General features: G+C 34.9%; 1 protein-coding gene across 4 annotated transcripts in view; it reads left to right on the top strand.

The window, feature by feature from the left end:
- The window catches only part of CWC22 (CWC22 spliceosome associated protein homolog), a 76495-nt gene that overhangs the window by 21379 nt on the left and 38672 nt on the right, over positions 1-16444 (top strand). For all 4 annotated transcript variants that reach the window (XM_046019607.1, XM_046019608.1, XM_046019606.1 and 1 more), the window contains exons 4-12: positions 3-113; positions 3129-3374; positions 5856-5984; positions 7129-7297; positions 7692-7745; positions 11044-11179; positions 11275-11481; positions 11583-11645; positions 15888-15992. In XM_046019607.1, the coding sequence (XP_045875563.1) occupies positions 3-113; positions 3129-3374; positions 5856-5984; positions 7129-7297; positions 7692-7745; positions 11044-11179; positions 11275-11481; positions 11583-11645; positions 15888-15992 (1220 nt within the window). The remainder of the gene's footprint in view (positions 1-2; positions 114-3128; positions 3375-5855; positions 5985-7128; positions 7298-7691; positions 7746-11043; positions 11180-11274; positions 11482-11582; positions 11646-15887; positions 15993-16444) is intronic.

Below are 16444 nucleotides of genomic sequence, written 5' to 3'. Positions count from 1 at the left end.
AGATATGCAGAACAAGAAAGATCCCCTCGGGATAGAGATCACTTTGATTACAACAGGTCAGACTATGAGCATTCAAGAAGAGGGCGTTCTTATGATAGTAGCATGGAGTCACGGTTAGTATTGGAAATTTTAACTACAGAAAAATCGTATTTGTTTATATTTTCTTTATCCTTCATAAAAAACACCATAAAAGTAGCAGCTAGCATTAAATGGATGTTCTTAAGGACCATGCTTTCTAACAAGGACTTCATGCGAATTACCTCCTTATTGCCACAAGTATGTGAAGTAGTTATTATTGTGTGTTTTATAGATGAAGAAACTGAGGCAGAGAGAATTTAAGTCATTTGTTTGTGTTTTAGAAGCATGTCAGTGGAAAGTCCTGGTCTATCTGACATTGAGCCTAAGCTCTTATTCATTATATGGGACTGTATGACATGAGAAGCTGGCAGTGTGAGTTTCTTAGCTTCCTTACTGAATGAAAGTCATTTACATCATATGACATAGACAGATCAAAATATGCTTTCCTACATTATGGCACTGGGACAGTGAGAATGACGTTCCCAGTCTAGTTTTTATCTAAATAGAACTTATTCTTTCTTGAGCCTTGGAGAATTTGGCTACCCACCCTGTTAGTCATCCAGTTTCAAAAACTTGTCTACCAAATATTATTGTTCACGAAGGTCTGTATCCTTTTGATGTCTCCCTCATATTACCCATTCCATGACTATCAAGACTATACTCCCCACTAAAATTTTAATGAAACTCCTCTGCAGTTTGGAGCTAATCACATTCTTTGATATCTGCAACCTAAATTTCCTTCTCACTACTTTTCTACCTAAAAGTAAAATGTCAGATTAAATTAACCTCCAAAAGCCAGACTCATCTGCTGTCACCTTAATGACCCCTCGGGAGAACCAGCTACTGCCACCATAACTAGTGAGCTAAGCATCTTGCATTCTTTCTCAAATACTGTTAAGACTCTTACAAACTAGATACTATTTTTTCACAATTCCTCAGGGGGAAAAAAAAAATGAAGTGGGTTTGAAGTGATTATGTAACTTACCTGAGTTTGCAGTTGTCTACCTGGTAGACATTGAACTCAATTTTGGTTCTAAAACCCATTTTTTCTTCCATAATCTCTGACTGTATTACTTCATTGTAACTGTGTTTGGTCCAGTGTATGTACATAAGTCTCATTTGACCCATACACTCACACTGTGAATCAAGCCGACTGTGTATTATGTAGAAAATAAAAGCTAACAGTATGAAAGCATTGGAAGACAAATTTAGACTTGAAGAAGACTCTTATCTCTGCACTCGACAGGAACAAACAGTGAAATTGTACAGATGTAATTTTATCAGCCAGTTAGCTGTCTTACCTAGTGTTTCTTAGAAGAATCATAACCAATGCCAGTAAATCCCTGCTGTAGTTACTCTCTTGAAGCATTCTACACTCACAATAAGAAGCAACTCAGTTATAAATCAGTGCCTAGATTGCAGTGCACCTGCCTTTGTTACTAACTGGGATGTCTATTTGGAACTACTTTTTTCCCCCTTCTGTTCAATCTGTCTTCCCGTATACAGTGGTATACTTCAGTTTCAAACAGCTCCTCTGAATCTACCTGGCTAGGTGACTCCTTCTCTCTTTCTTTGTAAGTCGTGTTACTATATATTAAGACAGATTATCTCAAATACAGACCCCCCCAGATCTAGCTAAAATCTATCGAGCGGTTTCCTGGTAATAATGATAAATGACACTTTTTTTAATTTACTGTATTTATTTAACTAATGGTTGCACAAAGCATGAGCAGAATGATCTAAGTTTCCAAAGCAGTATAGGTTAAAAAAAAAAACAAAACCCAGCTAAGTGGACAGACTCTTCTCTCAGAAATGACAGCAAAAAAGCAAGAATTTACTCTTCCTGTTAGTTCTTGATAGTTTCAGAGAATAATAACCTTGATTTTTAAAGAAATGTTACCTTAAGAAAGGATACTCACCTACAATAGTCAGGAAGAGTTACAGCAGGAAAAGTTATTTTCCCGTCTCAAATAACCAGATGTTTTTGATATTCTGAGGTTTTAAATGCCAGTTCTTTCAAAAAGTAATTTCAAATGTTACAGTTTTTTAGGACATTTTTTATTCCTGAATTGCCATTATTAGAAATACGCTCTGGTTTCTTCTTTTTCTTTTTTTTTTTTTTAAGATTTTATTTATTTATTTGACAGAGATCACAAGTAGGCAGAGAGAGGAGGAAGCAGGCTCCCTGCTAAGCAGAGAGCCCGATGTGGGGCTTGATCCCAGGACCCTGGGATTATGACCTGAGCCGAAGGCAGAGGCTTTAACCCACTGAGCCACCCAGGCGCTCCTGATTTCTTCTTTATACAGTTATCATGTACATCATGGTCTAAACCATCTTCTTAAAACATTGTTTCCATGTCACTCTCGCACTCAGAAACTATTAATGAGTCTCCATTGACTATTTTAAAAAGCTTAAAGTCTGTTTCTTGTCTTAAAATTTCATACCTTGAGTGAAACTCATCTTGCCAACTACCATTATACATGATTCTTTATTGTTTCCTGACAGTACTACTTAATAACTTGAACATCCTACTCCCTTTTCCAGTAGTTACTCTGTTCTCTACCAGTTGCAGAATGCCCTCCTCCTTCCTCCACCTTCCCACCCTTGCCCTTGACCCATTTATACTGCCCTTGACAGTATAAATTCTGTCAAGCCTTGAAACCCTAGTTTAAGTTACATTTTTTCTATGAAGCACTTCCTCACCATTCCAAACCACTTGCCCTTGTCTGAATTTGTGGCCTTGTCTGAATTTGTGGCCTGCAAATGGTCTTGCTCATTTGGTATACAGCTCATTTAAGTATGTAAATTTATAGGGCACGCTTGCTCGGTCAGTTAATCAGCTGCCATCAGCTCAGGTCATGATCCCAGGGTCCTGGGATCAAGCCCCTGGTCAGGCTCCTTGCTCAGCAGAAAGCCTACTTCTCCCTCTCCCTCTGCCTGCTGCTCTGCCTACTTACGCTCTCTATCAAATAAATAAAAACCTTTGAAAAAATGTAATGTATGTAATTTATATTATCTTTTCTCCATTAAAAAAATTTTAATATTACAGAAGTAGGGACCGAGAAAAACGCAGAGAAAGAGAAAGAGATATGGATCGTAAAAGGTCTCGGAAATCCCCAACTCCTGGGAGAAGAAGCCCAGAACCATCAGTAACCCAGAGTTCCTCTGCTCAGGATGAACCTACTGCAAAGAAGAAGAAAGATGAGCTGGATCCTCTTCTTACTCGCACGGGTGGAGCATATATTCCTCCTGCAAAGCTCAGGATGATGCAAGAGCAAATTACAGATAAAAACAGGCATGTCAATATCACTGAGTTTATAAAGTAATGATACTCTCACTGAAAAAAGTCAACTATGGTCTAATTAACATGGGCCATTGAGAGTTAACATTATTAGTCCACAGTGGTAGAGACCTCAAATTAGGTATCTCTTCTTTACTCCGTAAGCTCCGTTGGAGCTCTGCTTCCTGTTTGCCCTGACAGTAGCTCAACTTCTTTAAATGAGTGTCACTCTGTTCCTATGAAGCTTTCTTTACACAAATGGGCTGTAGGCTGCATTTGAGTCATGGATGTAGTTTGCCAACCCCTATACTAATCTATGGAATGAAGTTGACCATGAAATGAAGTTGAATCTTCTCTACTCCATAGTTTTCTTAGACCATACCATCTCAGACTGTAATTTTTTGCTAAGGCAAACAATCAAAATTCGTTTATAAACATTCACCCTCAAAACACCTTCACTTCCTTTTCAAAATGATTGAGATGAGAGGAGCTATATATGAAAGTATTGCTAAGTTTTCAGGACCTCTTTCTTTAGTGGCATGAGAGAGGATAATTCCGGAAAGTGTGGTCCAGGATTGAAATGGTCACCCTGTTGCCAGTTAGGTAACAAAAAGATTGGGACGAAGGGTAACTACACTTTGAGAAAAATAGATTTCCAAGTGAGCCAAGAAAGAGTATTCCCACATCTTTAATAGGTATTTTAATGGCAACTTGAAAGTACTTGAGACCCTTACATAAATGAAATCTAAATTTACTTCATGAATTAGTTTGAAGTAGAAATGTCGTGTATATAAAGTATAAATATTTGAAATAAAATTTTTAAAATTTATGAGCTAGAAAGGGACATTAGATGACATTAAATTTAAAACTAATTAGTAAGTTTCTCTGTGTGTGTCATATTCCAGTACATGGTAATAATGCCCGCAGTGTTATGTTTAGAAGGAGTTTGGAGATGGCTTCTGTGGTAGCAGGAGCTTCTTGAGCGTGTATAGGCCTTCTGCTCTCTGCTCTTAGGAGGAAGCAATGGTGGAGCTTTAGTGAGAGAGTCGCTGTCTCCAATCCAGCCCAAAGCAATCCTAATTATAAAAGACCAGAAACATTGTTATTAAGCCATGTCTTACTTCCTTATAAATAAAGTGGGTGGAGAAGAGTCCCCAGTATACATAATTTTACACTGATTTCTGGAAGATAATTTCATATAGTTTATATCTGCTCATAGTCTGTAAAGAGGACAAGGTGAAGTAGAAGTCTCTTAAGAGAAGTCTATAGACTTTACTTTTAGTAGATACTAAGTCAGGAGAATTGTAGGCTTCTTAATTAGGAAGTGCAGTTGTACTTGATTCTAGTTTTTGTTTGTTTGACCAAAGTTTAATAGGAGAGATTGTGATTATATATCAGCAGTCTTACTCATTAGGCTAGGTACTAAGCCATTGATCTTGTTTCTCAAATAGTAGCATACCAAGGGGTTGGGGTTGGGGACCCCTGGAAGTGTTGCACCCACCTCAAATGCAGGCGTTTAGGGAGTACATGATCTATAAGGAATTTAAAAACAATTAACTGCAGGTCAGTCTGTGTTTTGTCCTGTCTGCTGAGGACAATGTCAGTGATAAAATACTCTTCCCACCAGGGTAGACTGCTCTCACCCCTCTCCCTTAGTATACCACTCCAGAACAGGGATCCTTAACCTACAGACCTTCAAGAGGTGCATAGGTAGAATTTAGGCAACACATGAATATAAATGGAAAGAAAAAATTACATCTTTATTTTTACTTTCCTCTAGCTAAAATTTAGCATTTCTTTCTATCATGAATGTAGGCAGCAGACTGTAGCATTAACAAGAGTATTTGCTGCAAATATATGAAAATATTGCTTATACCCATGCTACTTGGAAATTAAAGAAGTTATTAGTTCTACCACCACTTCTTGTTATGTAATGTGTTAAGAACCACATAGAATTCTGTATCAAACTTTTTTTCTTTTCATGCTTTGAAAACTAAAACTAAAACATAAAACATGATAGTTTGAAAACTATCATGCTTTTATAAAAAAGGACATAATAAAAATCTCCTTTTAAGGCTTATACTTGGATACTTCATATTATAATTTAAAATTTTTTTAAGTTGTCATTTAAAAATATTTAAAAGCAATTTTAACTGAAGTATTATAATGTAAAATAAATATATATTAAATCTAATAAATGAATGTTATAATTTCCAATATACATGGATATAAAAACAAAACATTATACTTATATATCCTTATATAATTTTATTATGTTATTAAAGAAAAGTGATCTATAGTTGAGCATATATACAGAACATCAAATATAGGCTTAGGTATTCATATAGTCATTTATTTTACTGCACTTTAAGGTCATTTTGTGAAAATAATGTTAAAAAACAAAGGAAGCCTAAGTATTTTTTATGTTCTTATTATAATCTCTGGTTACTGTAATGTGACTAAGTTTTCATGTTTATTAAAATCAATTCTTTTTAGCTTAGCATACCAGAGGATGAGCTGGGAGGCCCTAAAGAAGTCAATCAATGGTCTTATCAACAAAGTCAACATCTCTAATATAGGTATTATTATTCAAGAACTTCTTCAAGAAAACATAGTTAGAGGAAGGTAAGCATCAGCTATTTTATTTATAGTATATCATAGCAGTTTTTCAAAGGAACATAATACCTACATGGACAATAATTGTTGATTTATTGTGCTACTTCAGTAGTAGTCGACAATAATTATATAAAATGCAGTTCTTGTAAAAATGTATGGCCACTAACAAATAACTTGTACATCACCATTAGAAATTGTGCAGTTTTTGCTTTTGAAAAGGTCTAATGTCACATAATGATTTTTGTGTAGACATTTGTTTACTGAATACTTCCAATAATTTAAACACATAAGAAATAATGAATGTTTTATTTATATATGTATATATAATTTTAATTTCTAATGAAAAGTGAGAAGGTGTTGGGGCGCCTGGGTGGCTCAGTGGGTTAAGCCTCTGCCTTTGGCTCAGGTCATGATCTCAGGGTCCTGGGATCGAGCCCCGCATCGGGCTCTCTGCTCGGTGGCGAACCTGTTTCTCCCTCTCTCTCTGCCTGCCTCTCTGCCTACTTGTGACCTCTCTCTCTGTCAAATAAATAAAATATTAAAAAAAAAATAAATGAGAAGGTGTAAGAAAAAAGATCAGTTATCAATCTTAGAAAAGCAGAAGGGAATGACAGTCATTTTTTGTGTAGTTTTAATTGGTTGTGATTTTAAAAGGATGAGGAAATAAAAATATGTCATTTTTTTTTTTTTATTTTGAAATCTGAAGGATATTTTCCTGTGTCATTTCACATGACTCTGATTTAACATTTCCAAAACATTGGTGAGGGAGCAAGTAAAGTAAGATGTAACATGTTGTGGGGATATAGAAAGTTGACCAAGAGGCAACTTGTCCTCAAAGGTAGGTAGGTAGAGTGCTCCCATTTTAGTCAGAAAGCAGCAGAGGCTATATGGGTTGCTTAAGATCTCACAGTTTGTATAAGCTGGGTTTTCTTTTCACATTTTCTACTCTGTTGATTCAGTTGTCAAAGTTAAACCTGATAACTATTAAGATAAACTGTTTTCCTGCCTTTTGGCAGTCCAGTAATTATTTGTCATTACATTGCTAGAAATAACTTTTTGCATCTCTCCCTTTATCAAATGCATATAGAGCCATGGTCATTTCAAAATGAGTTAGAAGTGGAACCTTGTTGACTTTTTTTTCTTTTATAAACAGAGGCCTGCTGTCCAGATCTGTTTTGCAAGCGCAGAGTGCTTCTCCAATCTTCACCCATGTTTATGCAGCGTTAGTGGCAATTATCAACTCAAAATTTCCACAGATTGGGGAATTAATCCTTAAGAGGTTAATTCTTAATTTCCGAAAAGGCTATCGAAGAAATGATAAGGTATATATGTTGGGCGTGTTAAATCGACAGCTACATAGGGACAGACTAATAATCCAGTATCAACAGTGATAAGCAATGTTGATTGCTACTTAGGAATTCTTTTTAAAAACTGCATTTCATGAGAACATCTTTTTTGTTCCATTAAATATCTGTGGCTGCTAACAGTGAGCCACAGAAATGATAGCTGTAACTGTAGGATTATAATTATTTAGCCAGAAATGACACTATTTCACATTTAATAGTTTTTATCTTGTTACTTTCTTACATCACAAAAATTATCCTTGTGTGCTATGTATTTTAAATAAAATATGTAATAAATAAGCTATAGATTTAGTAGCTAAATGAAAATTGGTTTTAGTTTATAGTTTAAATTGTCTCTACCTTCGCTTTTCAGCAACTTTGTCTTACTGCTTCAAAATTTGTGGCACATCTTATTAACCAAAATGTGGTAAGTAATTCTCAAAATTTGGCACCATGCAGTGGCATTAGACATCACATGCTTGATGCCACTTCATTGACACATCTCTATATTTTGCCTTGTGGTCTTTCAGAAAAGAATCTTAGATGATATTTTAGTTTTAAAACTGTAATAAATGTGTTTAATATTTTTAAATATAAAAAGGAACTCAGAACAAATATTTTATCAAATTGATCTGACTCTTAATATTGTACGTGGTTGTTCAGCTACAAATTATTCCTTCAAAGAATGTAATTTAATCATATTTATAAGACAATAAATTTAACATTTCCTTCACTCTTTTCTCCCGTACCTATTGTTGAGAATGTAATACTATCTGATATTCTATAAAAACATCTTTTCTCTGCAACAACTAGTATATAGTCATATATTCTTAGAATCAGTTTATAGAGGCACCTGGGTGGCTCAGTTAAACATCTGCATTTGGCTCAGGTCATGATTTCAGGGTCCTGGAATCAAGTCTCGCATCAGGCTCCCTGCTTGGCAGGGAGCCTGCTTCTCCCTCTCTGTCTCTCCACTCATGCTTTCTCTAACTCTCACTCTCTGTATCAAATAAGTAAATAAAATCTTCAAAAAAGAAAAAAGAATCAGTTTATAAAATATAAATGAAATAATTTTAATCTGTTTTTAATTGCAAGTAATTTTCTCTATGTTCAGGTTTTGTGTTTATTTTGTATTATTCATTCACCTATTTGAGGGTTTTTTTTTTAATTTGAGAGTTTTGAATTAGCTTCTATTTAAACTAAAGAAAAATAGGATTTCTCTTATTCATACTCAAAGGTTTCCTTCAGATGTATATTATGTTTAATTATATATAAGAGGAAGAATTTTGAAGTGACATTTAATCTTATTTATTTACCATTATTTTCATTCTTTCCAAATGAAATTCCCGTGTTCATTCTTTTTTTTTTTTAAGCCTTAGAAGTTACTTCATTTCTGAGTAACAGTTTATTTCCAGAATAATTTTCAGTTTAAATCCCCTGATTTTATTTTATTTTATTTATTTTTTTTAATTTTATTTCCATTTTATTTATTTTTTCAGCGTAACAGTATTCATTCTTTTTGCACAACACCCAGTGCTCCATGCAAAACGTTCCCTCCCCATTACCCACCACCTGTTCCCCCAACCTCCCACCCCTGACCCTTCAAAACCCTCAGGTTGCCCCAGCCTCCCACCCCTGACCCTTCAAAACCCTCAGGTTGTTTTTCAGAGTCCATAGTCTCTTATGGTTCGCCTCCCCTCCCCAATGTCCATAGCCCCCTCCCCCTCTCCCAATCCCACCTCCCCCCAGCAACCCCCAGTTTGTTTTGTGAGATTAAGAGTCATTGATGGTTTGTCTCCCTCCCAATCCCATCTTGTTTCATTTATTCTTCTCCTATCCCCCTACCCCCCCATGTTGCTTCTCCATGTCCTCATATCAGGGAGATCATATGATAGTTGTCTTTCTCCGATTGACTTATTTCACTAAGCATGATACGCTCTAGTTCCATCCACGTCGTCGCAAATGGCAAGATTTCATTTCTTTTGATGGCTGCATAGTATTCCATGGGCCAGACGGCTTCCCAGGGGAATTCTACCAAACATTTAAAGAAGAACTAATTCCTATTCTCCTGAAACTGTTCCAAAAAATAGAAATGGAAGGAAAACTTCCAAACTCATTTTATGAGGCCAGCATCACCTTGATCCCAAAACCAGACAAGGATCCCACCAAAAAAGAGAACTACAGACCAATATCCTTGATGAACACAGATGCAAAAATTCTCGCCAAAATACTAGCCAATAGGATTCAACAGTACATTAAAAGGATTATTCACCACGATCAAGTGGGATTTATTCCAGGGCTGCAGGGTTGGTTCAACATCCGCAAATCAATCAATGTGATAGAACACATTAATAAAAGAAAGAACAAGAACCATATGATACTCTCCATAGATGCTGAAAAAGCATTTGACAAAGTACAGCATCCCTTCCTGATCAAAACTCTTCAAAGTGTAGGGATAGAGGGCACATACCTCAATATTATCAAAGCCATCTATGAAAAACCCACCGCAAATATCATTCTCAATGGAGAAAAACTGAAAGCTTTTCCGTTAAGGTCAGGAACACGGCAGGGATGTCCATTATCACCACTGCTATTCAACATAGTACTAGAAGTCCTAGCCTCAGCAATCAGACAACAAAAAGAAATTAAAGGCATCCAAATTGGTAAAGAAGAAGTCAAACTATCACTCTTCGCAGATGATATGATACTATATGTGGAAAATCCCGTGTTCATTCTTAAAAATCCATTAGATTTTAACGTAATGAGTTAAGTTATTATTACAATGATAATACCATGGGGACTTAATTTCACATATCTGTGTGAAAGCACAGAAAGTAAGTTTTGGTTTTTGAATGTATATTCATTTATATTGAAAATATTTTTGGCATTGCCACAAAACCCTTAAAATGTTAATTATGTTAGGTCCTCCAGCTGTGTGCTGGAATAAATAAAAGCAATATGTATTTTAGATGTTGTGCTCAATGGAAAGAGTATCTTCCTAAGTTAAGACTTAGACTGTCTACTTCCCCATCTCAAAAAAGTATCTGACCTTAGGAAGGCGTATGTGCTGGTGGCTTGAAAATGCTTCCTAGTATATTTCCTTTTCACAGCAAAGCTGCTCAATAGAAATTTATTCCCATCCTACCTGGCATTGTTCTTAAGTATTAAATTTTTAACATGGCCAGTGTCAATAACTTGATTTAGTTAAAAAAAAGGGGGGGGGGGAGTATTTCAAAACCTTCCTTGAGTCCCAGATATTTTCTGATAAAATTGTTCATGTAATTTAAGAACTATTTGCTGTATAACAGAATTGCGGATAGATTGAACTAGGAAATGGATATAAAGAGTTGTGGTTGTGAAGAACAGCATAATTTTTAACTTCTATTTTGAAACTAATTATGGCGTTTCCTATAGATATTTTATTGTTTCCTGTATATAATATATAAGAATTATTTCTTCTGGAGATAAATCAAGTAGTTATATTTAATTAATTTAGATTTTTGGAACAATCATCTGGAAATTTTTAACAAACATAGTAAGAGTGAAAGAAAAATTGTATCCCATATTTGGAGTATTTCTGTGTGCATTCTAAAACTTTGCTCATCATATGTATAATATTATTGCTGCAAAAACCAGATTTGCCAATTTTTTTAAATTACTATCAATGGTAGGTTAATATATGTAAAAGCATTTTCTCAATTCCGTATGTCTTCATTCTATTTAAGGCACATGAAGTTTTATGTCTAGAGATGCTCACTTTGCTCCTAGAAAGACCAACAGATGATAGTGTTGAAGTAGCTATTGGTTTTCTCAAGGAATGTGGCCTCAAATTAACACAAGTGTCACCAAGAGGAATCAATGGTAAGTATATTACCTTGGTTTGATATTGAGCTTTTGTTGAATATTATAATATCTTTTGCTTGTTTTATTGCTTTTTTCTTTCATTTTAACTTTAGCTATATTTGAGCGCCTCCGAAACATTCTCCATGAGTCTGAAATTGACAAAAGAGTTCAGTATATGATTGAAGTGATGTTTGCTGTACGGAAGGATGGATTCAAGGACCACCCGGTTATCCTAGAAGGACTTGACTTAGTGGAAGAAGATGATCAGTTTACCCATATGCTCCCTTTGGAGGATGACTATAATCCAGAAGATGTTCTTAGTAAATTAGAGTTGGGGAGGGGCAGGGTACCGGGTGAGTTGGGAAGTGGGGCACCAACAAATATAAATAGAGAAAATAAATAATTTGTAATTTTTTTTAAGATGTTTTCAAGATGGATCCTAATTTTATGGAGAATGAAGAGAAGTACAAAGCTATTAAGAAAGGTATGTAGAATTTTATAATCTATTTTGGATAAGTAGAAGCAATTCATGTAGATATGTAATACTGGTAGGAAAGCTTAAATCACTGACCTAATGAAATCTCTGCTGTTATGATTCCATTTTCTTCACTGTTTTCCCATACATTATTTTTCTTTTCATTATTGTTTCTTATTTGTGGTATTACTTCATTCTCAGTTGTTTACCTCGTTGTCCCTGTCCTCTCTCCCTCTATTTAAATTGTACAGCGCTTAAGTCTCATTCCTCTTAAGAAATGTCTATGTTGGGGTGCCAGCGTGGCTCACTCAGTTGAGCGTCTGACTCAGTTTTGGCTCAGGTCATGATCTCAGGGTCCTGAGATTGAGCCCTGTGGCAGACTCCGTGTTCAGTGGGGAGTCTGGTTGAGATTCTCTCACTCTCCTTCTGCCCCTCTTATATGTGCATGCTCTCATGCTCTCTCTTTCTAAGACAGATTAAATAAAATAAATGAATGAATAAATCTAAAATATATAAATAGATCTTTAAAAAAAAAAGAAATGTTCATATATTACTAGTAGCCCTTATTTTAACTTCACTACCACTTAAGAATTGGTGCTTAAATTGATGTCCAATTTAATATTCTGCTAGATGCTATACTTTTATTATAAAGCGCTATACTTCGTTATTTCTTGAGAGCAGATTGATATCCTGATAAAATCAGTCAGAATTCCAGATAGGCTATCAGTGCTCAATAAATTAGTGAATTGATTATTATTATTATTCATTTTATTCAATATATCATTCATATATTATTATTATTATTATTATTCATTTGTATCATCAGTATGTTACAAGCACTAACTTTGGACAGATTTTGGTTTGTATTTTGTCTGTGCCATTACTAGGTAAGTGACCTGGTACAAATTATTTGTTTGATATAAAGTTACTTGTTTAAGGATAAATAAAATATAGTGCTTTGTATTATCATAGAGCAAGGATTTAGGCAATGCTTTTTTTATTTTTGGACATTTATATGGTTTTTCTTCTAAAGCTAATTTTCAGGGCTACCTATATAATTATAATTTTATGAGTTCATTTCCCTTGAGTTGTGATTTTTTTTATGTGAGAAGTACTTACTGTTCTGAAAGCTCGGGAAGACAGTAGGAGGCTCTGTCATTTCCTGCATTCTGGCTTTAGTCAGACTTGGAAGTAGAATGAAGTGGAAAGTAAGGTGTAAGCAGCTTTCCATTTCTATACAATATTCTAAAAACCTGGTAAAATAAGTAGATTGCTCTCCTTAGGTGCCAGTTTCCTAGGGACATTTCACTGCATTAGCCAGATTCCTTTTGCTATTACAATTTAGTTTCTAAACATGGAGAATTCCTTAGACCCATTTTGCCTTCTTATGAACTTCATTTTCTACAGTATCACTCAAAGATTCTAAATGGTTTTATGGAATTTTTATCATACCTAGTAGGTTTTTTTTTTTTTTTTTTTTTAAACTTGGAAACTCCACATCCATTTGTTTAGGATATCTGTGGTTGAGCAATGCCAGGAAAGTAGTACTCTTCTTTATTATAGCACTTAATCTCTTTGAACTTAAGTTCCTTTATACTCTTGAAAATTATTTAGGACTCCAAAGAGCTTTTGTTTTTGTGGGTTACATTTGTCGACATTTACTTTATTAGAAATTAAAATCATTTCAAAGTAAGAGTAATAAATAGTGTTATACATTACATACTTTTATGAAAATAACTCCTCGATGAAACAAATTTAAGAAAAATTCCGTGTTTTATATATTTTGTACAGTTTAATGTCTGACTTAATAGGAAATGGATTTTCATATTGTTGCTTTCAGTCTCTTGCAATAAGTTGTTTTCATTGAAGTGTATGAAGAAAATTGAGCCTTGTAGATAATATATATTTGGAAAAGAGAGAAGCATTTTAATAACCTTTTCAGGTAGTGTGTATATTCTTCCTTAATACTGTGCCAGTATTTAAAAGCTAATTATTTCTTCAAGATTAATTGCAGTGTGAAAGCTGAAACAATATTCATGAATTTTCATACTCTATTACCTTAAAATCCATTGACCTATCACTTTGAATGGATCTTTTACCATGTATGATTTTGCAGCATGTTCCATTGGTCATTTAGAAAATACCCATTCATCATTTATGCATATCTTCTAAGTTTTAATGTGTTAACATTATCAAAATTAAATTAACACATTAACACAGTATCAAGAAATCACATTTATTAGTATTCCCACCTACCTCATCAGAGAAGTCTAAGTATTGGGAAACTATCACAAGAATGGATCCAAGTTCTCCAAAATTCTGATTTTCTCTTGAGAACTCCTATTTTATAATGATAGTAAGTACTGTTAATTCTTTTCCTTCAAGTGACAATCTCACTTTGTTTATATTTGAGAAAATGTCTGCCAAATGCCTAACAATTATAGTTGGCCAGCCATTCTTTCAAGTAAAAATGGAAAACTTCACTAATTGACCTTGCAAGTCAAATTGTGCATCTGTCTTTAACAAAAAGGCTGTGTATGAATTCATGTTTTGCTACTCAGATGATTATTTGTGCTTACCCTTCAGAACTGAGATTCAGTGAAATTAGCAGTTTTCTACTTCTTCCTTGAAGGCATCCTCAGGTCAAACTGGCTCTTTTCCCGCCTCCAACAGCATGGCAGTAAAGAGCATAGTGACGGCTGGTGCAGTCTGGTGCCTTGATTTGTGCTCAGGTTGCAGCAGTTTCAACTCCCATTGCTTTCAGACCCTTATAGATGGCAGCACAGAAAAAAGGCAGATAATGTCTGGGTATTGTTAGGAAAATAGTTGTGACCTCACAGACCACCTGATAGGTCTAACCAATCCCCCAGGGACTCACAGACCATACCTTGAAACTGCTGCTTCATTCAGTTAGTGAGATCCAGTTGTCATTGCCTAAGTGATTTCATTAAGTAGATTCTTAAGTGGAGAGATGAGGAGAGGATGATGTAAATGACTAGACAATTCATTTGACCTTCATTCTTTCATAAAATGTTCTTCTAGAACTGGCATAAAAAAATGGCCACAGCAGGAAGTGGGCACAGCTTTAGTAATTAGCACCTTAGCGTGACCCAGGTGCATTTGTGTTTTAGGTTTTACAGCATTTGGGAAGACAGCAGGAGTACCTGTCTTCTTACTATTGAATACTAAATAGTTTCCTCTCTTGTCTGAGCCGCATTATGTAATAGGAAACTAGACACTTCAGATTATTTCTTGAGGTCACATTTGTTAGAGATATTCCTGGGATTTGTGTGTCAGCTAAGGACTAAATGACAGCTCTTTGTTTCAATAAAATGATTTCTTTTTCATGGTATGATGTTTTCTGTAGCATTAAATATTATATTTGGCTCCTGATTTATAATGCTCAGTTAAATATAAGAAATTAGAATTTCCCTAAAAGTAAGTTCACCCTAAAACTTCATCTTAGAAACTCCGATTTTAAAAGAAATGCAGAAGTGAAGTGTTAGCCAGGTTTGTAAAATCTTTTATCAGATCAACAGAGTACACACCATTGGGCAAAATATAACTTTAGTTTTTTTCATTTGTTAATTATTAATGTGATGACTAGCCTTAGGTAGTCTCTTATTTACATTACTGTTTTCATCTAGTTCTAGATGTAAGCTGTATTTTAAGAAGTGATTTTCCAGGGAAGTGCTCATCTTACCAATTTTTTTAAGGCTTTTAGACTTCTGTTTCTGATATGGAAAGTTGTAAGATTAATTATAATATTCTATTTAATAGAATTAGAATTAAATTCTCATTACTGTTTAAAGTAAACACTAAATTATGCAATTATTTTTTCTCCCTTCTTTGTCTTTCATAGCCTAAATTCTTGTTTTCTGTATCTACCTTAGCTTTGTATAATAGACTGTCTCCTTTCTAATGCTGAATTAATAATATTTTGACTCCAGTGTACTAGTTTCCAATCATAACTTTTTCCGGTGCTCTTGCTCCTTTGGAAAACTTCATCTACATTTTTTTGTTCTTGTTCTTCTCATCCTGTCCTTATTTTATGACCATTTTCTGCTTGGCAGAAGAATGATATAGATGGCTCTCTGACCACCTAAATAGTAACACAGACCCGTGTGCTCACTTTGTTGGGTGATAAACTGTAGCCACTATGGATTTTGGTGAACTGAGAATTATCTTCTCAGAATGAGATTCACGTGGATCACTTGCTCATTAATATTTTCCCATACTTTGTTCTGATAGAAATTCTTGATGAGGGAGATAGTGACTCAAACACAGACCAAGATGCTGGAAGTAGTGAAGAGGAAGAGGAAGAAGAGGATGAAGAGGGAGAAGAAGATGAAGAAGGTAAAAGTATAGCTCATTCAAGTAATACTGTAAAATACTCTGAAATTAAATTTATTGTAAAGCAGTCCTCTAAAATAGTGGTTCCCAATCTGTGGAGGGCTGGGGGCTGCTCCTGGCCTCTAGTAGGTGAAGGCTAGGGATTCTGTTCAACATCCTACAAATCACAAGACTGCCCTCACCACAACAGAGTGTTCTGTAGCCCAGAATGTCAGTATTGCTCCAGGTTGAAAAACCCTGCTCTAAAAGTATTAAACAAGGAAATCATTTTGTAATATCAGCATACTTTTAATTTGACATTTTATGCCTTTGAGTATAAACTATGAAAAAGATGCATTCGTGTTGAGTGTATGTGATTCTGTAGCCCAGACATGAGTGTGACCGATGAAAGTGGCCAAGTATTTATTTGCTGTTCATTTTGGCAAAATAGTGGGGAGGCCAAAAGCTGTGTCTGC

The sequence above is a fragment of the Meles meles genome, chromosome 9 (genome assembly GCF_922984935.1).
Source record: "Meles meles chromosome 9, mMelMel3.1 paternal haplotype, whole genome shotgun sequence".
NCBI classification, from domain to species: Eukaryota; Metazoa; Chordata; class Mammalia; order Carnivora; family Mustelidae; genus Meles; species Meles meles.
This window is presented reverse-complemented; position numbering and strand designations above follow the sequence as displayed.